Raw genomic sequence first — 27,574 nt, 5'->3', positions numbered from 1 at the left:
ATGACGTGACACCAAATGTTGCTTGCCAGGTGGAAGATTTGCTTTGCGAACCATCAGTAATTTCCACATCATCTCTAGGCAGTTTCAAACTCTGTGGCCTTCCAGATCCCCTGACTTAAATCCATGTGATGTCTGGTTGTGGGTATATTTGAAGATTGTGTATCAGGATGCATCCGGACTTTTCTTGATCTGAAGGGTAGCATAAAACAACATATTGCTCCTACTACACCAGATACGTTGCTAGCAACTGTCGACCATGCCGTATAATGGATGCAACCTGTTGTCGAGGTCAGCATACGATCACTGGTATCTGGAGATCTTTTTTTCAACAATGCGGTCCTTGCATGCATCAGTTGCAGACTCAATTGAAGATTGATGCGTGAAGGGATCACATTGTTAAAAAGAAGTCTATGGATACCAGTTACTGTATGCTAGCCCCTATTTCGGTTGTAGATGGGTTTGGATTCTTCCTACAGTCACTCAGGGAGCCTGAAGACGGTGTAGTGAAACACCGAAATCAGTTGAAAAAATAAAATAAAATTGGAAATACAGACGGCTGAAGGTGCGTTTGATTTGTCATTTTATAATGAACACATGTTGTAACTTGTGACTCCTAATACAGGGTGTAAATGCTCTGGGACAAACGGGGAATCCATTTAAATTTTTTGTAATTTTGACTGGCAAGAACAGATACTCTAACAAAGAAGTTTAGTTTATCCTGCTACTGCAGAGTAATGCTACAGCAATAAAACATAAACGAGAGAAAAACACCAACATAAAACTTAAGTTGCAAAAGAAATTCGCCATTTACAACGAAACAGAGTGCATGCGAAAGTGTCTGCTCATAGCAAATTGCGTCAAAGGCTTTACAATGAAGACTATGCAATATTTCATAACAAAAAGCTGCTTTCGAGGAGTGTGATGTCACAACTCTTTACATTTGGTTCATTTGAGAAGTTGCTAACAGGCTCATGTACATGCGCAGTTAACTTGGGTGTGAGCAGTGCCTTCTCCCAGTTCATGGCTGTTAGCTGTATAAGCAGTAGCAGCAAGGAGCCAGATGCTGTCCGGAAAATTTTTTCTGATGCACCTTAACAGCCATATTCACACCGCAGAGCAGTCTTGAGTTGTTGTGGGAAGAGGGTTACTCTCAGTGAGATCTGTAGCTAAGAACCAACTGGGGTTTCCACTAAACTGAGTTGCAAGTTTGGGTGAACAGAGGTCAGATCGAGTTAAATTGAATTGCGACTAAAAACCTGACAGAACATTCAGTGCTGTTCTCTCTTTCATGTCTGCACAGATTACGATTCAGTTCAGTTAACCAAACCAAGCTTCGCGGATCAAGAATTGCATCCTGTGTAGTATTCATCGCATTCGTGACTACATACAATCACCAACTGGGAAGTCGGCGATTATATGTAGTCACGAGTGTGTTGGATACTACATGGGGCACAATTTTTGATCTTGTGGCTTGATATTTTGAAGATAAACTTCTGAAAAACCTGAAACATCCTGTATAGATTTTGACGGTTACTGGGCGATTGTAAGATATCCAAATGGCTATTTATGATTCTGATTGCATACCACACTAGAGGCCTTAATATTCGGTCTTTTCGTTTGAAACTTTGAAAATATACGTGTGAAACATCTAAAATTGCAGTATAAATTTTGATAACCATTGGCCGATTGTAAGGTAGCCAAAAGCCTATTCACGAGTGTGATTTCATACCTTGCTACATGCCACAATTTTGGATCTTTTGTTTTGAAATTTGAAAAATAGGCTTGTGAATCATCCAAAATTTTCTGTAGAGTTTTTGGACAACTATCAGACAATCATAAGGTAGTGCAATTCCTGTTCATGAAGATGACTGTGTAATGCACTACAAGCACCAATTTTGAGCCTTTTGCAGGGTTGCCACTGGTTCTGGAAATTAGGGAATTTCAAACACGTCAGGAAAACCAGGGAAAAATCAGCGAATTTTGGAAAAAAAAGAAACACTGGAAAAATCTCATTTTTGTCTTAGTAGTAGATGAGGCTTTTTTTAAAGTGAGGTGTCATGCGTCATCACTGGCTAGGTGCAGCTGAGTATGTGTACCACTTCCCTCCACCCTCATTAGTATTGCTTCTCCCCTTCCTACCATTTCCCTTGGCTTGCAGTCAGTGCTGCCACCACTTCTGGCCATTAGCCTATCTGCTGCTGATTAGAGGCGTGAGGAGTGGCTTGTTTGGATCTGATTCTCAGAGACAGTAAACACAGTGGCAGGAGTTGGTGGTCATGAGTTCATGAGTAGTGTCTGAGTGATTGTGGGAATGTGTGTGTGTTCTCGTTTTCTTACAAATCATATCGCTGAAATTTTAGATACAAGAATGTGATTGTCTTTTCTACCTGCTAGTCTGCAGCTCAGCAGTCATCTTTACGGTGAATTGCTACCTATCCTCATTATTATTGATGCTCAGAGTATTTGAACAAGTTATCTGTTGCATGGCTTCATCACCATGGTCTCATTTCATCAGCATGCTGTCTGTAGCTCATGAATAGGTGGCCACATAAGTGGACTTAAACGACGGGCTAAAACCACAAGCCATTTCTGCCGGTATCTGTAATGGATTGGGCCTGCCGATCTGAAGCCATTTGCTTCCCACTAATGTGCAGGCCCTGCACGTCGGATCTGGTCTCACTAATCTGCCAGCAGGTCAGGTCTGTTTGTGTGTGACTTAATACAGTGGAGTTTTTCCATAGACCCAGGACTGTGGTGCTCCTTAGCAGGCTAGAGGCCATCGGCGATGGATTTCAGGAATTGCGACTGTCTCACCACAGGTACATTGTACAGTGTGGTGATTTATAGACATTTTATTTGTTCTAGTACATTTTGGCACTTAAAAAATAGTTTATATGTTAGAAAGTATGGACGATAAGAAGAAGAAAATTGTCATTCGCAGGCAGTTTGTACATTACATACTACATATTTCTTAAGAGAAAAATCACAACAAAACTGTAAAATAGTACATATAATATGGTGGGTAATAACTGACAATAACAAATGTAGTAGAACCAACATTTTATTGGCGGTCACCTACGGTGTTGGTTTACAGAATTCTTCCTCACTTTATAAACTTCTTTCAAGAGACCTACTTTTTGCTGAGGTTATTTCTGAAATCAGTGAAGGTATCTTAAATCTGTCTGGTGACTCCAGGAAAAGGCATATTTTTGTCACCAAATGTGCTTCGTTTTATTGAAGTAAAATAACGTCAGTGGTCTCGGTGAAACACGTATACCATTGAGCGTGCTTTATCCATCTAAAAATAGTTCATTACAAAAGATGTTAATGTTAGTACTTCAGATTTTTGCTCACATTAGAAAACGCCTTAGGCTTGCAAGGTTTTTTTTTTGTTTTATGTATTGCACTATTGTTCCTTGTACCATAGCTGCAAAGATAGATTGTCGACTTATGACATAACTTACCCTTGACATCTCAAAATTTGTCAGGGCTATGGCCGGTGTGGCCGTGCGGTTCTAGGCGCTTCAGTTTGGAACCGCATGACCGCTACGGTCGCAGGTTCGAATCCTGCCTCGGGCATGGATGTGTGTGATGTCCTTAGGTTAGCTGGGTTTAAGTAGTTCTAAGTTCTAGGGGACTGATGACCACAGATGTTAAGTCCCATAGTGCTCAGAGCCATTTTTTGAACCTGCTTTTTACATGATATTTTGAAGATGATGATACACCCGGAATGTTCTGTGATGGTCTGTCGGTGAGCTGATGATTTTAAGGTAGTCAAATGCCTTGTGACAAGCATTAATGGCTGCTACACTGCATATGGAAACTTGAAAATACATTCATGAGACATTTTGAATTTGCTGTAAGATTTGGACAGTGATCAGACGATATTAAGGTAGCCAAATATCACAACTCGAACATAAATAAAGTTACCTCTTCCTCATTGTTTCTCTCAGTCACTTTGCGCTCAAAAAATTTAAGCCATGACACTAATGTTCTATCTTGACCCAATTCTAAATAACACTTATCAAACACTTCACAAATTTTAATCAAACAAAATAAATCTTAATAAGCTTCTGCACTTTTAAAAATTAGTGTGAGTGATGTCCGTTCTGTAGGTATAGACTCAACTAGGATCAGCTTGGGGTTTGGTCGATGGGAGAGCTGTAAACTTCTACCTTGCACAAAACTACCATCAATGGTGATGGCTGCTGTGTGCCGCATGAACACGTCTCAAGTTGGTAACACTCTAGTCCAGTCAGAGCGGCCGGTAGTGGTGGCTGAGTGTGCATGAGGTGTGCTTGCTTGTGTGAATTATGTATGTTTTCTTTGCTGTGGAAGGCTTTGGCCGATAGTTGCATGTGTAACAGTCTTTTTCTTGTGCCTGTCTGCAACTCAGTGTGTCATCTTTACAGTGAGTAGCAATCTGTCCTATTCCTTATATTGTTGTTAACAATCTATTTCGAGTTGATTTGAAATCCCCTCAACCCAAGTTAACCTGGTTTGGTAACTCAAGTTGACCCATCTCTAGTGACCCACATTTATGTTTTGTGATTTTGCAGTTTTCTCTTTGCTTACACATCAAATGAAAATAAAATTGATTTCTATGGCTAGGATCTATAAAATTAATTAAAACACATTCACATAATAACAGAAGACAAAAATATGTTATAGTTCCAGTTTTCTGATTTTTATTTTATTTCCACATTATTGGTAGTCAAGCAGTAATCGCCTTGCACATTTATGAAGTTGTTTTTGTCAATTTGCTAAAGAAATGTGGCATTTACTAATCTTTTCTGCAGAGGCAGACAATTTATTTGAAACGAAATGTTTCATTCCACACTATTAGCTAGTTTTAACTGTTCACTGAATTTCAAGTGCACGTTTTCATCTTTTGGCATGTATGGCATTACACCTTAATAAAGAACCAAACTTGAGATAATTCAGTACGGGTACTCAAAGAAACTTTGCATTCTGCAAACCACACTGAAAAGCCTATTAGCAGGTTGGGGCCTACGTCATTGTGAATCTGAAATGTGCACTTTAAGCTGAATTATGCATTGTAGTGTGGTTTATGAAATTCCAATGCATTTGGAATATGCTCTAATGTCTTGCTTCTTTTATGACAATGTAAGATCTCATAATAATATTAGAGAGGGAAAGTTGCTGCTCGCCACGTAGTGGAGGTGCTGAGTCGCAGATAGGCACAACAAAAAAGACTATCGCAAATGTAGCTTTTGGCCATTAAGGTCTTTGTGAACAACACACACAAACACTACTCGCACACACGACTGCAGTCTCAGGCAACTGAAACCACACTGTGAGCAGCAGCACCATTGCATGATGGGAGTGTCGACTGAGTGGGGGTTAGGAGGCGGCTGGACTGAAGTAGGTGGTGGCAGGAGGATGTATGGGACAGGTCTTGCATCAAGGTCTCTTACAGGGATATGAGTCATGAGTTAAGTGACCGGGAGCAGGGGTTTTGTAAGGATGGACAAGTATATTGTTTAGGCTCAGTGGATGGCAGAATACCACTGTAGGAGGGGTGGGAAGGATAGTGGGCAGTACATTTCTCATTTCAGACCACGACGAGAGGTAATCGAAACCCTGGCTTAGAATTTAATTCAACTGCTCCAGTCCTGGGTGGTACTGAGGTACGAGGGGAATGCTCCTGTGTGGCTGGACAATGGGAGACTGGAAAGATAAGGCACAGGAGGTTTTTTTTTTTTTTTTTTTTTTTTTGTACAAGGTTTGGGAGGATTGGTATATTCCGAGAGGGACTGCTCGTCACTGCAGATGCGATGACCAAGGGTGGGTAGGCTGTACGAAAGGGGCTTCTTAGTATGGAATGGGTGGCAGCTGTCGAAGTCTAGGTATTGCTGGTGGTTAGTTGGTTTAATATGGATGGAGATACTGGTGTAGCCATCTTTGAGGCGGAGGTCAGCGTCTAGGAAGGTGGCTTGTTGAGTTGAGTAGGACCAGGCGAAGCAAATGGGGGAGAAGTTGTTTGGTTCTGGAGGAATTTGGATAGGGTGTCCTCACCTTCAATCCAGATATCAAAGAGGTCATGAATGAATCTGAACCAGGTGAAGGGTTTAGGATTCTGAGTGTTTAGGAAGGATTCCTCTAAATGGCCCATGAAAAGGTTGGCATAGGATGGTGCCGTAGCTGTACCCCGGATTTGTTTGTAGGTAATGCCTGCAAAGGAGAAGTAATTGTGGGTGAGGATATAGTTGGTCATGGTGACTATGATGGAGGCTGTTGGTTTGGAATCCATAGGGCATTGGGAAAGTTAGTGTTCAATAGCAGTAAAGCCATGGGAATTAGGAATGTTAGTGTACAGGGAGGTGGCATCAACAGTGATGAGCAGGGCACCATGTGGTAAAGGTTCATGCTTTCGGAAGCATGTAGGAGGTAGGAGTGCAGGGTGTGGTAGGGGTGAGTAGAGAGATGGAATCCGGGAAGAGGTTCTGGGATAGGCCTGCTGGATTACTGGAATGGGGTCACTGTGGCAAGGTTTGTAGGTGGAAGTATCTGACAGCTGGTGGGGTCCTTCTGCCTGTTAATCCTTGTGATTCAAAGCAACAGTGGTGGAGCCTTTGTCCACAGGTAGGTTTATACGGTCAGGATCAGTTTTTATATGGTAGACTGAGGTTCTTTCTGCAGATGTAAGGTTAGTTTGTATGTTGAGGGATTTGGGGAGTGATGCTGAAGCAAGGTTTGAAGTTCAGAAATTCTGGAAAATTAACAGGGGATGATTTGGGGACAGTGGGGATGGATGATGGTTGGATGGAGGAGTGAACTGAGTTAGGCAAGGTTCAGTCTTGGTATTTGGTCGAGTCTGATTGGTAGCGAAAATGTGTTCCCGCTTACGGACTGGGAGAAGGAGAGAAGGTCTTTAACAAGTCCTGCATGATTGAATTTGGGAGTGGGGCAAAAGGAAAGGACTGATATTTCAGTGGTACTAAGGAAAGGTTCATGACTGTGTCGTGGGTCTGTTTAGGTTCTGGATTCTCTGTGGCAGTGTGTGTGTGTGTGTGGGGGGGGGGGGGGGTGTTTGGAGGGTGGGGTAAGTATAGTAGGTCTGCAAGACAGGGTTTGTCAGCTATGAGGGGACGTGGGGGAGATCTGGATGTTGTTGTAGAGGTGGTGCACAGTGGTACTGCAAGGCAGGAGTGGAAAGTGAGCAAGATTCAGAGCTTTTTGGGGTGGATTGTGCATGTTGCTAAAGTTCCTGCAGGGCAAGAGTTTCAATGTGTATTATGGGTTCCAGGAATTTGGGACTGCATAGCAGGAGAATTTTGTGGTTGGAGAGAAGGTACTGCAAGGAGGTTTGGGCTTGGTTGATATGGTTTTGCAGGACTAGGTTGGTAAGGGCTAAGGACTGACTGAATGTGAATAGGTGGAGATTATTGTGGATGGAGGTAATAGGTGGAGATCATTGTGGATGGAGGGGTGGCAGAGGGGCAATTTAATGGGAAGGCCATTAGGGGGGGGGGGGGGGGAGATTCTGTGAGACAGCAACAATGCAGGAACAGTATGTGGGACTGGGATCTGGCTAGGGATAAGGAAACTTTTCTGTATTGCGCAGATGGAAGGAGCAAGAATCTATGGTGGTGGAAAAAAATGCAAAACATTACATAAATAATGTAGTGTTATGTCTGAAAAGTTACGCAGAAATACTTTCAAATGTTGTTGTTGTTGTTGTGGTCTTCAGTCCTGAGACTGGTTTGATGCAGCTCTCCATGCTACTCTATCCTGTGCAAGCTCCTTCATCTCCCAGTACCTACTGCAACCTACATCCTTCTGAATCTGCTTAGTGTATTCATCTCTTGGTCTCCCCCTACGATTTTTACCCTCCACGCTGCTTTCCAATACTAAATTGGTGATCCCTTGATGGCTCAGAACATGTCCTACCAACCAATCCCTTCTTCTGGTCAAGTTGTGCCACAAACTTCTCTTCTCCCCAATCCTATTCAATACTTCCTCATTAGTTACATGATCTACCCATCTAATCTTCAGCATTCTTCTGTAGCACCACATTTCGAAAGCTTCTATTCTCTTCTTGTCCAAACTATTTACCGTCCATGTTTCACTTCCATACATGGCTACACTCCATACAAATACTTCCAGAAATGACTTCCTGACGCTTAAATCTATACTCGATGTTAACAAATTTCTCTTCTTCAGAAACGCTTTCCTTGCCATTGCCAGTCTACATTTTATATCCTCTCTACTTCAACCATCATCAGTTATTTTGCTCCCCAAATAGCAAAACTCCTTTACTACTTTAAGTGTCTCATTTCCTAATCTAATACCCTCAACATCACCCGACTTAATTCGACTACATTCCATTATCCTCGTTTTGCTTTTGTTGATGTTCATCTTATATTCTCCTTTCAAGACACCATCCATTCCGTTCAACTGCTCTTCCAAGTCCTTTGCTGTCTCTAACAGAATTACAATGTCATCGGCGAACCTCAAAGTTTTTATTTCTTCTCAAATACATTTGAAAAATCACAAAAATGACTAAATGGATGCAAAAGGGGGGAAAACAGGATTAAATACAAGGGAGACGATGATAGCGAAAGGCAAGAACTCACTAAAATTGGCGAGAAGTCAAAAGGATCAAAGTAGAGAGTAACTAATAAAAATATATATATTACTGTGGGTATAGGCCTGAGGGTGGATAAGGGTGAAGAAAGGGGACGGAGATGTGACTGGATGTGATGGAATTAGTGGGTCTAAACTGGGATAGAATGAAGAAAGTGTGTTGCGGGGCGGGGGGGAGGGGGGGGTTGAGGATGGGTTTGTGGTCGAGATAAAAGATCGTGTGGCACCAGACAGGTGCAAGAGTTAACAAGCAAAAATACGGGAAATGACACAGGGGGAGTGATCAGTTTCAAAGTATAGGATTAATAATATTGGTGGGTGCAGTGTGGGACATAAGATGCTGCACCAATAATCAGTGTGGTCTTTTAGCCGTCTGTTGTGCATGGCCGAGACGGTAGATACAGTGTGGCTCATAAGTAATGTGTGCAGTGTGGTTTTTTAGGTGACAAGAGAAATGCAGGAAAGAAGAAAGAGGACGACAGACATTGAGGATAGTGTACAAAAGGAAATAGTAACAAAGAAAAACAGCACTGGATTAGGATCAGTGAAAAGCCATCAGGCAAAAATCAAACAGTGGAAAATCGAGGAAGGAATGTAACAATATTAGAGAAGGAAAGTAGCTACTCACCATATAGTCCAGATGCTGAGTCGCAGATAGGCACAACAAAAAGATTCTCTCTCAAGATCTCTTAATGCTATATACATACAAATATATGTAGATGTTCACTTGAAGATTAATATGCAGGCAAATATGGTCAGTAATATTGAATAAAAATTTTTTGTTTCAGATATATTGCAAGCTTTATCAGAATTTTACATATCTGCCTTTCATGAAACATTAACATTTTTCGATCACAAGACATGTTTCAACACTTGTCTGATACCTCCTCTAGGCTTGACGTTATTTCTTAATTTATATGTTTACATCTTAAATCTACAGAACACCACTCTCCAGTGAATTATAGATTGACAGCACACCCATGTGGCTTTATATTTACTCTTGGAGTAGTATATGAAGTGAAGTGCCAATTAAACATTTTCTTGACATCACAAGTAACCTTTTTCATTTTTTATACAGTTTGAAAAAGTGATGCAAAACTTATTGTTCTTAGTTCTGATTTATACAAACCACTTTTTTAAGAAGTTTGTATTCCTTCTTACTAGCTTTCTGCAGTCCTGTGTGGATGCTACACAACAGTATTGCAGAGTTCGAATAAAAAATAAATAAATAAACTGTGTTAAAATCACCACATAGTAATTTTGAGTTGTAGAGCCTAGTGAAATGAATATTATGCCAACATCTGCTTTCTTATTTTGCATTTCTTATCTGGTTAGGATACGATAAAACCTTTGCTCCAAGTGCAATAACTCCATGTGTGTCCCTTCTGAAAAACATGACACAGTGCTGCACATGGTCACGTGATGCCCCACTACACATGAAATTCCAGACAGAAATGCAACAAAAGGCATATGAGCAGAGCAAACACTAAGCATGAGCTTCCTACGTTGTCATCACTGCACATGCACAGTAATGCTTGTTCTCTGTCATTCTCTGGCGGCTTCTCAAATGAGCCTTTTTTTAAACATTTTTGGAAGGTGACTATAAAATGCATATTTGAACCATCAGCTGCTTCTATCTTAAACCCAAAATATCTACTGGTTTCAGTCTTGGACCATTTTCGTGGTTAAAGGTTAAAATGGTTTAAGCCACCATATTACATTAGTCATTAGTAAAAATATGTAGTGCATGCCATTAATGTAAATACATGACACAGGACTTTAGAAGCAAACACATGAATACTAAATGTGTGTGTGCATTTAGTATTCACATGTTTGCTTGTAAAGTCCTATGTCATATATTTGCATTCATGGCATGCACTACACATTTTGAGTAATGACTAGTGTAATACAGTGGATTAAACCATTTTGACCCTTACCTGCAAAGATGGTCTAATACTAAAACCACTAGATATTTTGGATTTAAAATTAACCTGTTTCTAACTTGTAGTGGGGAAAATATTACGAATGCTGGTTTGAAAAGCATTACTTTCAAAGTAAATTTCCTTTTGTCCAAGATGAATTACGTTATGCGTGAGAATGTGCAATAAATTTCTTAAATCACAGTGTGTTTTAGTCTCATTTAAAACTTAACATTTTAAGAATCATCCACATAGAAAAATTTCAGGCTCAGAAAACCAGACATTTATGTGATTATTTAAAATTTAACTGGCACATTTGTGTGATGTAACTTGAAGTGTAACACACGCAAAAAAAGACCAGTATTATATGGGAAACCTTAGTTTTTCATGTAGCTGTATTATATGTATATTAATTTCAACCATTAACTTTTCCTGTTTGTATGTTGACACTATCTAAGTAATGTTGCTATTGGGTGACTACAGCATGTGTCCTATGCTCTGAAAATCTGCTTTCATCAGCTTGGGAGATCACCTGACATGAGTTGTGATTGGCTTACAAAAGTGTGTCTCAGTCGCGATATCAGTGCTTCGGAAACTAACATGCTGTGTTTTGTGAAATTCGACTTAACACTTTCGTAATACGAAAATATGCAGTGTACATGAAGCTGTGCATCAAAGATCTTTCCAATATTTATTTATTTGGTTTGGGGGAGGGGGGGGGGGGGGTGTCATTTCCTAAAGTGCCAGGAAATTATACACTTGTGTATAAAACCTTAATCATTCATGGGATTGATAGTTTTACAGTTCCGAGGGAAAGTATATTTTCATTTAACAGAAAAGTGTATTTTTAACTGGAAAAAATCTGAGAATCTATTTTTCATTGTCCATATACATACCCTGTATTAAACGTGCCAGAAGCACCATCATCATGTTTTTGATCGTTCCTCACCTTTTCCGGCACCCACACTACATTCTGACTACTTACGACGCCGTATTTTCACCTGCTGCCTGAAAGTGGGACTAATAATTTTTTTAGTATACTCAGTGAGTGCACCGATTGATAAACATACCTTCGATGTTCCAGTGTCTTGCGATGTGTACAGCCCTCACTGCAAGTCTTGGAACACCATCAGTTTAATAAGTTCAATATAACCACCCAGCATATTTGTCATTAAATGTATGTTTCATTTGTAACATGAGTTGTGACAGACTAGTATGTCCATGTTTATTAAATTTACACCACTGTGCTGTTTGCTATACTGTAAAGATCCATGGTGCGGCCACATACTCTGGTTGAAGTGGTTGATCAGCAGTAATGTAATTTAACAGTAATGTGTCTTTCCATTTATTTGTGCACTGTATGCTACATTTATTTACATTTAGCATTAAATGTTGGCCTCCATACCAGGTGTCAAACCTCAGCAGTATTACAGTATTTACTAAAATTTCTGGGGTTGGAACAACTCTATACGGGTTAACCCAAAATCTGACAAAATTTTGTAAGTTCTTCAGGGATATTTTGTAGGTATTTTGGGACAAGATACCCATGGTCTCTGGTGCCTCATCACAGAGTAATTACATTTGATTTCTTTCCCCATTTATCTTGGTGTGTGTATTGCACTGGAAATATCTGCACAATATTGCAAATTTCAATGTTATGTGATGTGTGTCTTGTTTGAAGGCAGCCATTGACCAACTTTACTATTCATCCTCAAGCTTCTCTTCAGCACTGCTCACTTTTATATTGCTACCGTATAAAGTGGCTATTGTGGAGAAACTCAGTCAACATGGTTGGGCCAATGGCAGTGGGTGTTGCGAGGCTATCATGTTAGTTGTTACAGTTGACACCAGTCTGCTGGGTAGTGATGAAGCACACTTTCACCTGTCAGGCTACGCCAGTAAACAAAACTTTCATTAGACACACAGCAACAGTCCTCGACAGATTCTACAGCGTCATCTCTGTGGTGAATGTGTTGCAGTTCAGAGCGCTGTCGTCGATTTTGGAATTGTAGACCCGCCCATTTTTTAAGGAGAAGACACAACTGTGACTGTAACATTTCATTGTTACTGCTATGCAACTTCCTGCAGGTGACTATAAGTGGCCTGTGCAATTGCAAAGAGACAGTACTGCTGCACACTCACAGCCAAGGCATCAACAAGCCTTTGCAGAAAAATGTTTCCAGGTGGCTGATTCTTTACGGTATGACCTTCAGTGGCCAGCCCATTCCCCCGATGTTGCCCCTTGTGATTTTCGCTTCTTGGGATACCTCGAGGTGGATGTCATGTGTTTTAAGGTGGGAACACTGTACGATCTGAAAGCTCCGTCTGTCACGAAATTGAAGTGGCACCACAAGACGTGACTGGAAGGTTCACTGGAACTTCAGAGAGAGACTTCAGATACGCATAGAAAAAGACAGTCCTTATTTGGATATCATTTTGATGATATCATTTTTGGAACCGAGCTTGTACGTGTATGGGGCATAAATGACAAAAACTACTCTGGCATTACATTTGTGAATGTTCGTATACACTGTTCTGTTTACTTACATTTAAAATTTGGAAATTATTTCTGCTACACCCTATACTGCTGAATAACCGCCAAGATTTTGTCTGCAGAGTTCAGTTTTACTCTGTATGCGACAGCATCTTTCACAAACAGCATTCTTGTGGAAGCTTTTAGTAAAAGAAAGTCCATAAACTGTGAGAAGATTGCATCATGAAGAGGATACACTAAACTGCACAGCAGATGTTCAGAAATGTATCTTGACAAACTGAGATAGTGCAGGCAGGGGTCACAAGTAGTTTGTATCTATCAGTTTTCTTTGTATGGGTTAGAAGCTATAGGATAGGCTAAAGAAAATGTCTGAGATGTGCAATTTAACCATGTATTGCTTTTTTGTTTATTCAACTGGTAGTTGTACATCTCTTTAATAAAATAGAACCGTCCCCACCCCCGTATTGCAGTCATGTGTTTGTTCCTATAGCACTTGTGTGTGTCCTGTGATATGTGAAAATATGTATAATTTTGAATATGTAATTTACAACCATATTACCGTTGCTATAGTCGTGTGCATTTCAGGTGGCAGGTGAATGCGATAGTCGTGTGCGTATCAGGAGGCAGGTGAATGCAATACTTGTGTGCACATAAGAAGGCGGGTGTCGGGGCGATGTGCAGCAACAAGCAGCAGTGCACCACATGACACTGCAGCCAAAAGCGTCATTCTGCTGTGTGTGCCTGTAGTTCACACATCAGGGTGCGTGTAGGATGTTTAGCATTTATTTTCGTGTTAGTTTAGGTATGTAGACGTTACTGAGCCACTATAATGTTCATTATGAGTGATATAAAGCAAACACGACAATATTAAGAAGTGGCAGCGATAGTTTTACCAGCGTATAAATCCTGTCAGCAGCCAGTAGGTCGTAGCGCTAACTTTGCAGACAACAGCTGGAGTGGGAGACATGGAACAGAGACACAGAGAGAGCACATGGCTACACCACAAAGTGTTCTCTCTCTCTCTTTCTCTCTCTGCACAGAGTGCATTGTGGTGCTTCCTTGTTCTGTGCACACCACTATAGTGAATAGTCATAGTGGTTTTATAACAACCCTGACATTTGCACTCATGAGCAAAATAACAGTGGACACCATTCAAATATAACATGTTCAGAGACTACATAAGTTTGCATAATGTGCCATAGCTGAACTTCTGCATGGAAAATTTTTATTCATTGTATCACATTTTATCATCTCATGTGCAGCTGTGTTTAACTTCTTATTGACTATTACTTCATCGAATTCCTGTTGCTTTAATCTGTTGAGATACTTCAAAATAATCTAAGACCAAAATTGTACAAAAAAAAAAAAAGCTGCAGGTGGTAATACATCATTCAAACAATATGTTGTTTGTTACAGCTATGCCGAGCTCATTTGAGGTTGTAATTTACATGTATTACACAGTCAGTGACGTTGTGTGAACCAGGTTTCTGCCTTCTTCTGATTTGCAGACAATGTACAGCGGAGGACAACCACTGTACCAGTCTGGGTTGCCTCCGTCGGTGCCCGTGCCGCCTCAGTCACTCGCCGTGCCGCCTCCGCCAGTCTCCGTGGTGCCTCCCCACCCTCATCCACCGGGAGTGGTGAACAGCTACGCACCCCCAGGAATGCCGCATACAGGTGCTCCACACCACGGGCAACTTGTCGGATACCCTGTCCAGACTCCACAGCAGTACATGCCACCCACCAATCATTACTACGAGCAGCCAGCTAATCAGTGGCAGACACAGTCCTGGACACCACAGGTATGAAATGTGTGCAACTTACTGTTGTAGGCTAAAAAAATATCTGGCAGGTTGCTTGTAGTGTTCTGTTTCCATTTATTGTCTTCAGATTATGTCCCTTTTTAATACGTGGTTATATGGCAAGTGGCCATATGTACATCTCTGCCTGCTCGTTGTCAACTGGCTCACCAACAACACTGACCGTTCCTATCTTTTATCATTAGTGGTGATGAGAAATGGTGTCTTCGTGCTAATATCAGGAAAAGATGGGAATGGTTGATCCTAAACAAAGCAGTAGCTCCCTGTACAAAGATGTACGGGCATCCACAAAAGGTAACGTTATGCATGTGGTGGAGCAGTGAGGGTGTGGTGTACTGTGAATTGCTTCCCTGAGGTGTAACCATCACTGCTGACATTTATTGTTAACAACTGAGTTGTATTGCAAACGCAGTCCAAGAGCAACAATCGGCAAGGGCGCGTGAAGTGATGCTATTTGACAATGATGTTCGCCCGCATTCTGCTAGTCTAACAAAACAGCTGTACAATAGTGGGGTTGGGACGTATTTCCGCACCTACCTTTGTCACGTGATCTTGCACCCTCAGATTTACACCTTTTCTGCCCTTTAATGAACAGCCGTCAAGGTGTTTCCATTTTGGATGAAAATGCGTGCCGAATATGCTTGACATGTTCTTCACCTCGTGACCAAGTGATTTCTACAGTCAAGGAATCAAAAGTACCCCAGCAATGGCAGACTGTTGTAATTAGTGAGTGTATGAGAACACATTACTGCATTTTATATGTGATGCATTTTTTTCTTCTAAAACTTGTTTCCAAAATTCGAGTGCGTCTTTACTCGAAATTAATATAAAAATTTTTCGTGTTTGTTTTAAAATTCCTGCCAGTCTTGAAAATGGCCTTATATTTGATGCTGCGGGAAACCCATCTGTATCTGGCAACACTGGATTCAATTGGCGGCAGCAGCAGTGCACCAGTGCGACGAACGTGAGTTGCGAAGATTCACAAGCTTGCTAACACTGTCTCCCTCTTGCCCCACCATCACAAACCCAGAATACGACAGTGGTACGATATTTTTGTTAGTAGCTGGTTTAGTAAGGGGAAAAAATAAGATATTTGTATGATGCGCACTATAAATTGAAAATAATAGTATTTGCAGAAGAATGCGGAAACAGAGCAGATGAGTGGCACTTCAGCCCTCCACCAAAAGAAAAAAAACCATTCACAACAGGCGGCCTAGTAAAGAAGAACTGAAAAAATGAGCATTACTAAATGTGCAAATAGAGGACTTACTGCTAAATTGCCAAAACTAGATGATGACATATTAAAATGGATTGCAGGACACTGTCGAAATGGCATTAGAATGAATACAAAAATGATACAAAACACACTCTTGTTAGCTCGCTACAGTGTAACTTAACAAACTTTAAGGGTGGAGTTGGTTGGTGCTACAGGTTTATGAGGTGTCGTGGACTTAAGCATTCGAACCAAAACCAAAATATCTCAGAAAATACCACAAGAGTATGAAGAGAAAATATTATCTTACCATTGCTTTATTATTCAGCGTTGAAAGAAAACCAGTCTGGAACCAAACCAAATAGCAGATATGGATGAAACTCCTGTGACACTTGATGTGCCGAGTAACAGAACTGTTGCCATGAAAGGTGTTTGTTAAAATTGTTACTATGAAAACAAATGGAGATGAAACAAGGCACTACACTGTTATTTTCAAGTGCAAAACATTGCCAAAATCTTCTGAAATACCGCCAGATGTTGTTTACGTACATGACAAATGTGGGATAGATAGGGCTGGTATGAAATTATGGATTGACAGTGTGTGGAAGAGAAGTTCTCTTCTTGTGCTAGATCAATTTAGTAGTCATTTGAAAAGTTCTTTGAAAGAGAATTTGGGACTGGAAATACAGAGCTTGCTGTTATCTGGAAGGACTTACTTCACAATTGCAACCTCTTGATGTATCAAAAAATAAACCATTTAACGTGAAAGTGATAGAGGAATGGAACAAATTGATAATGGATGAAACCCAATATGAATTAAAGCCGAAGCGAGCTTTAAAACGAACTACAATCATACAGTAGTGTCAGTGGATAAAATAGTTGTGGTATAGAGTGAGAGAAGACATTATTGTTAAATCTTTCAAGAAGTGCTGCGTAAGTAATTCTCTCGATGGCAGTGAAGACTGTCTCATATATGAAGAGGATCTCAGTGATGGTGAAGAGGAGGAGGAAGAAAAAGAAGAAGGAAGAAGAAGAAAGTTCAGATGACAATTTTCAGGGATTTTAAAATTCAGTTTTGTGTTATTAACTGAGAATTTTTTTTTTAGTCTGGCTTTGCAATCTAATAATAAAAATAGCAAAAATGTTATCTAAAAAATTGCTTGAAAATTACGACGCACCTTACAGTTCGCAGCATCTTATGTCGATAAAATACGGTATTGGGGACTAAAGTCTTTATGTGTATCTGTTATATTTATTATAATAGAGGGAAACATTCCACGTGGGAAAAATATATCTAAAAACAAAGATGATGTGACTTCATTTGTAAAGGCTAAGAGTTTGGGCAGAGATGTCAGTCGAGGTGGAAGTACAGAGGCAAAGATGTTGTTGAATGACAGGTGAGGTAGGAGCGGCGGCAACTTGAAATTAGCGAAGGTTGAGGCCTGGTGGATTGTGTACACCTTCCGGGTTACAGGACTGGAGTAGGTGGTGGTGGGAGGGTGCGTGGGACAGGTTTTACACCAGGGGCGGTTACAAGGGTAGGAGCCAGAGGGTAGGGAAGGTGGTTTGGGGATTTCATAGGGATGAACTAAGAGGTTACGAAGGTTAGGTGGATGCCGGAAAAACACTCTTGGTGGAGTGGGAAGGATTTCATGAAGGATGGATCTCGTTTCAGAGCAGGATTTGAGGAAGTCGTATCCCTGCTGGAGAGCCTTTATTCAGAGTCTGATCCAGTCCTGGAAAGTATCCTGTCACAAGTGGGGCACTTTTGGGGTTCTTCTGTGGGAGGTTCTGGGTTTGAGGGAATGAGGAAGTGGCTCTGGTTATTTGCTTCTGTACCAGGTCGGGAGGGTAGTTGCGGGATGCTAAAGCTGTTTTCAGGTTGTTGGTGTAATGGTTCAGGGATTCCGGACTGGAGCAGATTCGTTTGCCACGAAGACCTAGGCTGTAGGGAAGGGACCGTTTGATGTGGAATGGGTGGATCACATTTTTGCTAAACTAGGCCAATGGTCATCTCAACAAACGACGTCATTGAGGTGAACAGCAGATCGAAACGTGCAGCACACCCAGGCCACAGGCCTGGTGGGAGCAGTATTATGCTATGAGAGACATTATCCTGCACTTGCATGGACGTGTGGTAGTAATTGAAGACGTGCTGACAGCTGCGAACCACCTGCATCCCTTAATGCTTGATGTCTTCCCCAAAGGCAATGTCATCTTTCAGCAGTATAATTGTCCATGTCTCAGAGCCAGAACCATGCTACATGGTTTGAGGAGCATTATAGTGGACTCACATTGATGTCTCGGTGACCAGATGTGTGTGCGCACACACACACACACACACACACACACACACACACACACACACACACACACACACAATGTTACATTGCACACACACACACACACACGCACACACACACACACACACACACACACACACACACACACACAATGTTACATTGACATTGGACCATGCCTTGAAACTGCTTCAGTTTTTTGTCAGGTAGTGTATTGTGCCTCAGGTACTGGCCAGTGAGTTTCTCATAATTTGATCATTTTGTTCTTTGAATTTTCCATTTGATATAATTTAATATTCTTTTAAGGTGTTTAGCTACACTTTGAGAGGCATTGTAGGTTATAATTAAAAGGATGTACAGCAAGCTCCCGATTATTGGCATTAATGTGGACCTGAGACTCCACTGATAATCAGAAAATATGGATAATCCAAAAGACAACTTTTTTCCACCAGAAACTGCTATTTACTATATTTTCAAACCATGTTTCTTGTCTCAGTTGAAAGCCCACTGCATAAGCCGTGTATTACTACTCAGGAACTGACAACTTGCTTACAAAATTACCCTTAAATATAAAATATTTCATATCACTTGATTCAGTAAACTTTTGGGAAATTGTGTCCAATTTTTTCTGTTTGTTTTTCATTGAACCTTTTCCTGGTGATTGTTCTTTTACAGAGAGCCAAAAAATTGGTAAAGTCAATCAAGTTGTGTCGTGCGTGCTCTTAATAGCAGATGAATGCATTTCAGTAGCACATATCATGTGATATTGGTAACATCATCTTTCCTCTGTTCGTCTACCTAACACACTTTGTTTACTACATCCCTGTCACCTGTCTGCTGAAATTATAATTCACAGCCATTACTACTTAGTCACTTGCAGAGGTTTTCACGCTCTTGATGAATGACTGTATATACACGAGGTTGGTTGATTGTTTTTGTTTCGATTCCACTGGTATCGGTTGCATTCCCCATCTTCAGCAGTCCTCCTGAAGATACACAGCAAAATGTACAGTAAGTAATACTATATGCTGTGGAACTTGTTTACAGTGTTGCTTTGTATTGCCTAGTACTTATGTATAATTTATTAGTGTGCCCTCACAGAATTTCTGTTGATGTTTTTGGCTATTTTATAAGGGGCATTCAAATAAAAATGAGACAGGTGATTAGTAAACGACTCATTAATTCAAAAGTAATTGCAAAAACTGTTCATATATTTATCCCAGTGTGAGACAAGATGGGCAGCTCCTTCAAGGAAAAATGTTTGCAGTTGCCTACAAAACCATGATTGTACTCGCATGTGCATCCTTTCGTCTGAAACAAATTGAAATCTGGATGATGTGGAGGATGTGTAAGGGCTTCCCATCCAAACTTCTGCAGTGTAGTTGAAACAGCCTTTGCAACATGTACGTCCATCCACATGTTGCCAAGATCGTTCAGAGCACACTGCAGAAGTTTCACTGGGAAGCCTTTACACGTCCCACATGCTGCCAGGGTTGTTCAGTCTATGCTACAGAAGCTTTGCTGGGAAATCATTACACATCCTCCATACACTCATGATCACCCCCAAGCAATTTCCATATTCTTGGCAGCACTGAAGAAAGACATTTGAGAATGTTGATTTGCTTCGAATGAGGAGATGCGTGCCTGGATATAACCATGGGTCTGTAGGCAACTGCTGACCTTTTTCCTTGAAGAGTGACCATCTTGTCTCACAGTGGGATAAATTTATTAACCTGATGGCGATTACTTTTGAAATAATGAATAATTTTCTTACTTTTTTCCCGTGTCACCTTTTCATTTGAGTGCTCCTTAAACTTCAATTTTTAACTGGTCTTCAGTATGTCCTAATTGTGTTACCAATGAGGCAGCATGCTTTACAGCACCATTGAGAGTGTCAGTTAGACCGTCAGCGAGGGAGCAATACCGCTAGTTCCTGCTACTAATAAGACGAGTACACTGTTCACTTATTACAAATTTTTATGAGCTTCAAACAGGAGCGACTGTAGTAATGGATAGGAACTGTCATTGTTGTGTACAGATACGAGCTGAGTTGGCGACCCTTTGCTCACAGCTCCAGGCTGCTTTGGCTTCCGTCACACAGCTTGAGGCTGCTGCCAAGGGGCATCACTGTGGGGGATCGAACACGGGGATGCGAGGGACGTTGAGCGTGTCCCACGTGTCCTTCAGTCGGTCCACTGCTGTGGCTGCCCCAGGTACTGCCTGAACTGAGGTTGCCCCTCACCCGTGGTCGAGTGGGAGATCATTCCAAAGTCTGGAGGCACCAAAAAACTTTCTGAGGGGCCGATCGTAGGGCCTCCCCGGTTCGTTTGGTGAACAGGTTTCAGGTGTTAACTGTGGCTGATGATGTCTCTGAGCCAGATGCAGTCGTCCACACTAATCCAGAGGAAGCTGCTCATCCTGGAAGGTCTGGGCATTCACAGAGGGTGGGTTTGCTGGTAGTTGGGAGCTCAACGTTAAGGCGCATAATGGGGCCCCTTAGGAACATGTCTGTCAAGGAGGGGGAAGGAAGCCAGTGTGCACTCAGTGTGCATTCTGGGGAGGGGGGGAGTCATTCCGGATGTGGAAAGGGTGCTTCCGGATGCCATGAAGAGTACAGGGTGCAGCCAACTGCAGGTGGTGGCTCATGTCAGTACTAATGGTGTGTTGTGTCGCTTTGGATCGGAGCAGATTCTGTCTGGTTTCGGGCAGATAGCGGAAATAGTAAAGACTGCCAGTCTTGCTTCACCATCTGCAGCATCGTCTATAGAACCGACTGTGGTCCTTTGGTGCAGAGCGAAGTGGAGGGTCTGAATCAGAGGCTCAGGCGGTTCTGTGACTGTGTAGGCTGCAGATTCCTTGACTTGCGCCATCAGGTGGTGGGTTACCGGGTTCCGCTTCATAGGTCAGGAGTCCACTACACACAGAAGGTGGCTACACTGGTAGTGGGGGCTGTGTGGATGGGACTGGGCAGTTTTTTAGGTTAGAAGGTCTCAGGAAACCACAGAAGGGACGTCTGTCTGAAAGTGGGCAGGTAAAACACAGTAAGGTAGTTGAAGAAACGATTGGTATTGTAGTTGTAAATTGTTGTAGCTGTGTTGGGAAAGAACCAGAGCTCCAAGCTCTAATAGAAAGCACTGAAGCTCAAATAGTTGTAGCTACAGAGAGCTGGCTAAAGCCGGAAATAAGTTCAGCTGAAATTTTTCAAACGATCTAATAGTGTTCAGAAAGGATAGATAAATACAGTTGGTGGTGGGGTATTTATTGCTGTCAGAGGTAGTCTGCCTGGTAGGGAAATTGAAGTAGGTAGTTAGTGTGAAATAGTATGGGTGGAGATTATACCTGACAATCAGACTAAACTGTTAATTGGATCGTTTTACCGACACCCCGACTCAGAAGATGTAGTTGCTGAACAGTTCAAAGAAAACTTTAGTCTCATTTCAAATAGGTACCCTGCTCATACAGTTATAGTCGGTGGTGACTTTAACCTACCCTCAATATGCTGGAAAAATTATATGTTTAAAGCCGGCGGCAGGCATAAAACGTCATTGTACTGAGTGCTTTCTTAGAAAATTATTTAGAACAATTTGTTCATGAGCCCAGTCGAAGCATAAATGATTGCAAAAGCATACTTGACCTTTTAGCAACAAATAATCCTGGACAAATAGTGAGTATTGTGACGAATACAGGGATTAGCAACCACAAGGCAGTTGCTGCTAGGCTGAATACCGTAACACCTACAACCATCAAAAAGAAACGCAAAGTATATCTGTTTAAAAAAGCTGATAAAAATGCTCTTAATGCCTTTTTAAGAGACAGTCTTCACTCCTTCCAATCTGATCATGTAAGTGTAGAAAAGTTGTGGAATGTTTACAGAGAGATAGTGTCGACAGCAATTGAGAGATACATACCACGTAAATTAATAAGTGATGGTACTGGTCCACCATGGTACACAAAACATGTCAGATCGCCGTTGCAGAAGCAAAGGAAAAAGCATGCCAAATTTAAAAGAATGCAGAATCCCCAAGATTGGCAAAGTTTTACAGAAGTTCAAAATACGGTGTGTACTTCAGTGCGAGATGCTTTTAACAATTTCCACAATGAAATTCTGTCTCGAAATCTGGCAGAAAACCCAAAGAGATTCTGGTTATACATAAAATACACCAGTGGCAAGACGCAGTCAATACCTCCACTGCGCAATAACAATGGGGAAGTCACTGATGACAGCACCACTAAAGCAGAGTTATTAAACATGGTTTTCTGAAACTCCTTCACCAAAGAAGACCAAGTAAATATTCCCGAATTCCAATCAAGAACAACTGCCAAGATGAGAAACATAGAAGTAGATACACTCGGAGTAACAAAGCAGCTTAAATCATTTAATAAAGGCAAGGCCTCCGGTCCAGATTGTATACCAGTCAGGTTCCTCTCAGAGTATGCTGATAAAATAGCTCCATATTTAGCAATTATATACAACCACTCGCTCACAGAAAGATCCGTATCTAAAGACTGGAAAATTGGTGTAATACCCAAAAAGGGAAGTAGGAGTAATCCGCTGAATTCCAGGCCTATATCATTAACGTCGATTTCAGTAGCATTTTGGAACATATACTGTATTCAAACATTATGCAATACCTCTAAGAAAAGGATTTATTGAAATATAGTCAGCACGGTTTCAGAAAATACATTCTTGTGAAACACAACTAGCTCTTTATACTCATGAAGTAATAAGTGCTATCGACAGGGGATGTCAAATTGATTCCATATTTTTAGATTTCGACACCGTTCCTTACAAGCGTCTTCTAACCAAACTGCGTGCCTGCGAAGTATCGCCTCAGTTGTGCCACTGGATTCGTGATTTCCTGTCAGAAAGGTCACAGTTCGTAGTAATAGACGGAAAGTCATCGAGTAAAACAGAAGTAATATCTGGCATTCCCCAAGGAAGTGTTATGGCCCACTATTGTTCCTGATCTATGTTAACTACATAGGAGACAATCTGAGTAGCCGCCTTAGCTTGTTTGCAGATGATGCTGTCATTTACTGTCTTGTAAAGTCATCAGATGATCAAAACGACTTTCAAAATGATTTAGATAAGATATCTGTATGGTGCAAAAAGTGGCAATTGACCCTGAATAAGGAAAAGTGTGAAGTTATTACGTGAGTACTAAAAGAAATCAGCTAAATTTCGATTACGCGATAAGTCACACAAATCTGAAGGCTGTAAATTCAACTAAATACTTAGGAATTACAAATAACCTAAATTGGAATGATCACATAGATAATATTGTGGGTAGAGCAAACCAAAGACTGTGATTCATTGACAGAACACTTAGAAGGTGCAACAGGTCTACAAAATAGACTGCTTGCACCAAACTTGTCCACCCTATTCTGGAGTATTGCTGTGCGGTGTGGGATCCGCATCAGGTGGGACTGACGGATGACATCGAAAAAGTACACAGAAGGGCAGCTCATTTTGTATTATCGGGGAGATAGTGTCACAGACATGATATGTGAATTGGAGTGTCAATCATTAAAACAAAGGCATTTTTCGTGGGCGACGGGATCTTCTCATGAAATTTAAAACACCAGTTTTCTCCTCTGATTGTGAAAACGTTGTGTTGGCACCCACGTACATAGGGAGAAATGATCATCATGATAAAATAAGAGAAATCAGGGCTTGCACAGAAAAAAATTAAGTGCTCGTTTTTCCTGCGTGCCATTCAAGAGTGGAACAGTAGAGAGACAGCTTGAAGGTGGTTCATTAAACCCTCTGCCAGGCACTTTATTGTGAATAGCAGAGTAATCACGTAGATGTAGATGTGATTTATTTTGCCAAAGCTTTGTCCATATCGGTTACCATGGCTTAGGTGATGTTTGTAAGTGAAATCAAACATCATGACGGTTTCCAATAAATTGTGTTAACTTTTTTAATCAATCTTGACATACTTCATATCAGTAAAACAGTTTGTGTGCATGATTATTCAGAATATATTAAAAATAAAAATAAAAAATTGTCGAAGAGTCCCTTAAAGAAAGAAAGAAAGAAGAGAAGGAAGGTGGTCACCTAATATTCAGGGTTGTTCTGTTGTCAGGTAAATACCATATTTGTTTCACAGTTGTTGCATTTTAGTCTATAAACTCCAAAGTGAATGACGTATATGTGTGCTCTTATTGTGTTCTGTGACTGAATCTGTTTTTTAGGTTTGCGTGCAGGATTTGTCAAGTACTTGCCCTCAGTAAGATCAGACAATGTATTTGTTCTTCTCTTTATTTTGCATATGGTTGAGTGCGGTTTTGTCTTTTAATTTACTTTTATTCATTGAGAGCAAAATTGTGAAGTAAGAGGCATTTTACAATGCTTGTAGTTTTTATACACTGCTGATAAAAGATAGAGCTCATCATCCTCAAAGAAACAGAAAACTTTACCCACACCAAACAGATCTGAATAATACCATATTTATGCAGTTATGAGATGTGTTTTTCTCAGTTTCGTGATTTGAAACCTATGCGATACTATTGCTGCAGAGGCCAACATTTTTGCATTGTTTAATAGATTAATATAGTGATTATCTTACATATAAAGACGAAGCTTTTGCTATTGAGGTTTTGTAAAAATTATTTTGAGCAGTCCCAAAGAGCAGGGCTTAGCAAACAATATTTGTATTGGAAGAGACTCAAGAGTTCTTGATGTGCAGAACCGCTCGATACGGTACTAACCTTGCTCGAACAGTCACTTGACATTTGATACAAGGTACTAGTGCAAGAGATACGCAAGAAATTATGAACTAGCCCTGACAACAATCAATGCTCTGCTTGAAAATTGACAGTTTTGTGAAACACAGGAAGATATAACATTAAATTCTATAAACTTAACAAGCTTCTGTTGCATTTGAACAGGTTTGCCTAAAATTTCTCATACATCTATGGCTACCCTTTACAGATATTTAGGTTGCTTTTTATGTAAAAATTACATTCAAAGGTGAAAATCTTGTCCTAAAAAACCATTACTTGATACTGAACGCAAGGCAATATTTTATTGATTACGAGACACTATGATGATTTACCAGCTGGGTTGCAAATGGAAAATTTAGTCACTGTTCACATATTATAATACAGGGGAAATACATTTAAGTTAATACGAGGCATGTTTCTTAAGTAAGGTCCGTTTGAACGTGAGTACACAAAGGTCATTTCAAAAAAGAAAATTTATTTTCAGAAAGTACATACGTCACTCTATTTTTCGACATAGCTGTCAAGTTTGTTCAAACACATATCATACCTCTCAATCAATTTTTAAATACCCTCTTCATAAAAACTTGCCACGTGCTCCGATAACAGTGTGTTCACTGCCGTTTTCACATCGTCGTCGTCATTGGAACGGTTGCCACTGAGGTATCGTTTGAGGTGGAGGAACAGATCGTAATCGCTTGGTCCAAGATCAGGACTGTAGGGTTGGTAGTCTAAAACTTCCCAGCCAAAACTGTCCAATAAATGGCAGGTCTGACCTGCAGTGCGAGGTCTTGCATTGTCATGGAGAAGGACAATTCCCTTTGTCAACATGCCATGTCTTTTGTTTTGAATCGCTCTGCATAGTTTTCTCAGGGTTTTGCAGTGTGCTTCTGCATTGATAGTGGTTCCTCATCCCATGAAGTCGACCAACAAAACACCATGCCTATTCGAAAACACCGACACCATGATTTTGTGCTGGGACAGAGCCTGTTTGGCCTTCACCTTTACAGGCAAGTGTATGTGTTTCCATTCCATGCTCTGTTGCTTTGATTTGGGCGTGATATGCGAAACCCATGTTTCGTCTCCAGTTACAATCTGACTTAAGAAGTCGTCATCTTCTTCATGATAACGAGTCAAGAACTTCATCCCACACTCAAATCTTAGGTTTTTGTGGTCCTCTGTTAGGAGTTTCAGGACCTAATGGGAGCACAGTTTCCTAAACTTCAGGTGTTCAGAAACAATGTTGTAAAGCACTGATCTCGACATGTCAGGAAATTCTTTTGAGAGACCTGTTATTGTGAAGCGCTTGTTCTCACGAATCCACGCTTCAATGAAGCCACCAAATCGTTTGTAATCAAAGAAGGGTGACCAGAGTGGTCCTCATCATAGAAGTTGTCACAGCTATTTTTGAATTCTTGTACCCACATACACATTTTGCTTTCACTCACAACAGTACACCGTACACTTCGCAAATCTGTTGGTGAATTTCTGCAGCAGACAGGTTCCTTGCTGACAAAAACCATATCACTGAAGTGAACCTCACATGCGACAAGTGAGTTGAGAGTCTTAAAACATTTTGAAAGCACAGAACAGAACCGTACAGGTTAGCTACAGAGATGAAACTGAGCACAGTTGTTCCCAAGGCATGCCGCCGGTACGCGACACACGCACTCGTTGCAGCATGTGCGTGAACTACTAGTGTCTACAACAAAACGGATCTTACTTAAAAAAACATGCCTTGTAGCAACTTTTAATCAGCTTTAGAACACGTTGATGACTGTTGGGTGAAATGAGAAAGAAAATTAATCCAAAATTAAATTCCTAACAAATGAAATAAATCACATTAAACTGACTGCAATTGTTGTTACAAGAATAAATCACAGTGGAAAGCACCTTTGGAAGATATTATCTTCAAGATGAGTGGAAGTTCAAGAATTAGACTGACTGGTGATTGTGGTCTTTGATTAATGTGTTAGGTGCTGTTGTTACATATGACCTGGATCTGTGGTTCACTATTGCTCAAGCACAGCACTACAGAATGTTGGCAGGGGGGGGACAGTGACACCAGCTTGGCTGAGAACTATGGTTAATGCTGGGATGGGAGTAGCAAGTGGCCAGCAAATTTTCTCATGCAGCCAAGCTTGGTAATGTATACTACATACTTTTGCTTTTTTATGAACATCGACCGTGTGTGAACCGCAGTTTTTCTGAAATCATTTGTACCCGGAATCAAATTGGCTTTAAAATTGAACAAATACTCAACAATAGCATAAATTTCTGCAGAAGGTGCTAAAAGTTTACCTTTGTACCAGTGATGTACTCACGTTTTTTGTGCAGAAATTTTGCTGAATCTCACCATGAGGTATGATAGAAATGAAGGGTGTTTGTCAGGTGCTGCTTCCACACACCCAGTGAGAGAGCAGCAGCCAGTTTGAGAGTAAGAGACATTGTGACATTCTCAAGTCAGTATAGAAGCAAAACCCACTGTGTGT

At 40.9% G+C, this 27,574-nt stretch overlaps 1 protein-coding gene across 6 annotated transcripts in view; it reads left to right on the top strand.

Annotated features, from left to right (window-relative positions):
* Window positions 1-27,574, top strand: part of LOC126106608 (uncharacterized) — a 182,144-nt gene that overhangs the window by 99,114 nt on the left and 55,456 nt on the right. For all 6 annotated transcript variants that reach the window (XM_049912952.1, XM_049912953.1, XM_049912956.1 and 3 more), the window contains exon 5: window positions 14,532-14,825. In XM_049912952.1, the coding sequence (XP_049768909.1) occupies window positions 14,532-14,825 (294 nt within the window). The remainder of the gene's footprint in view (window positions 1-14,531; window positions 14,826-27,574) is intronic.

Source organism: Schistocerca cancellata, chromosome 10 (genome assembly GCF_023864275.1).
Source record: "Schistocerca cancellata isolate TAMUIC-IGC-003103 chromosome 10, iqSchCanc2.1, whole genome shotgun sequence".
NCBI lineage: Eukaryota > Metazoa > Arthropoda > Insecta > Orthoptera > Acrididae > Schistocerca > Schistocerca cancellata.
Note: the sequence above shows the minus strand (reverse complement) of the source record. Positions and strands in the feature narration are given on the sequence as shown.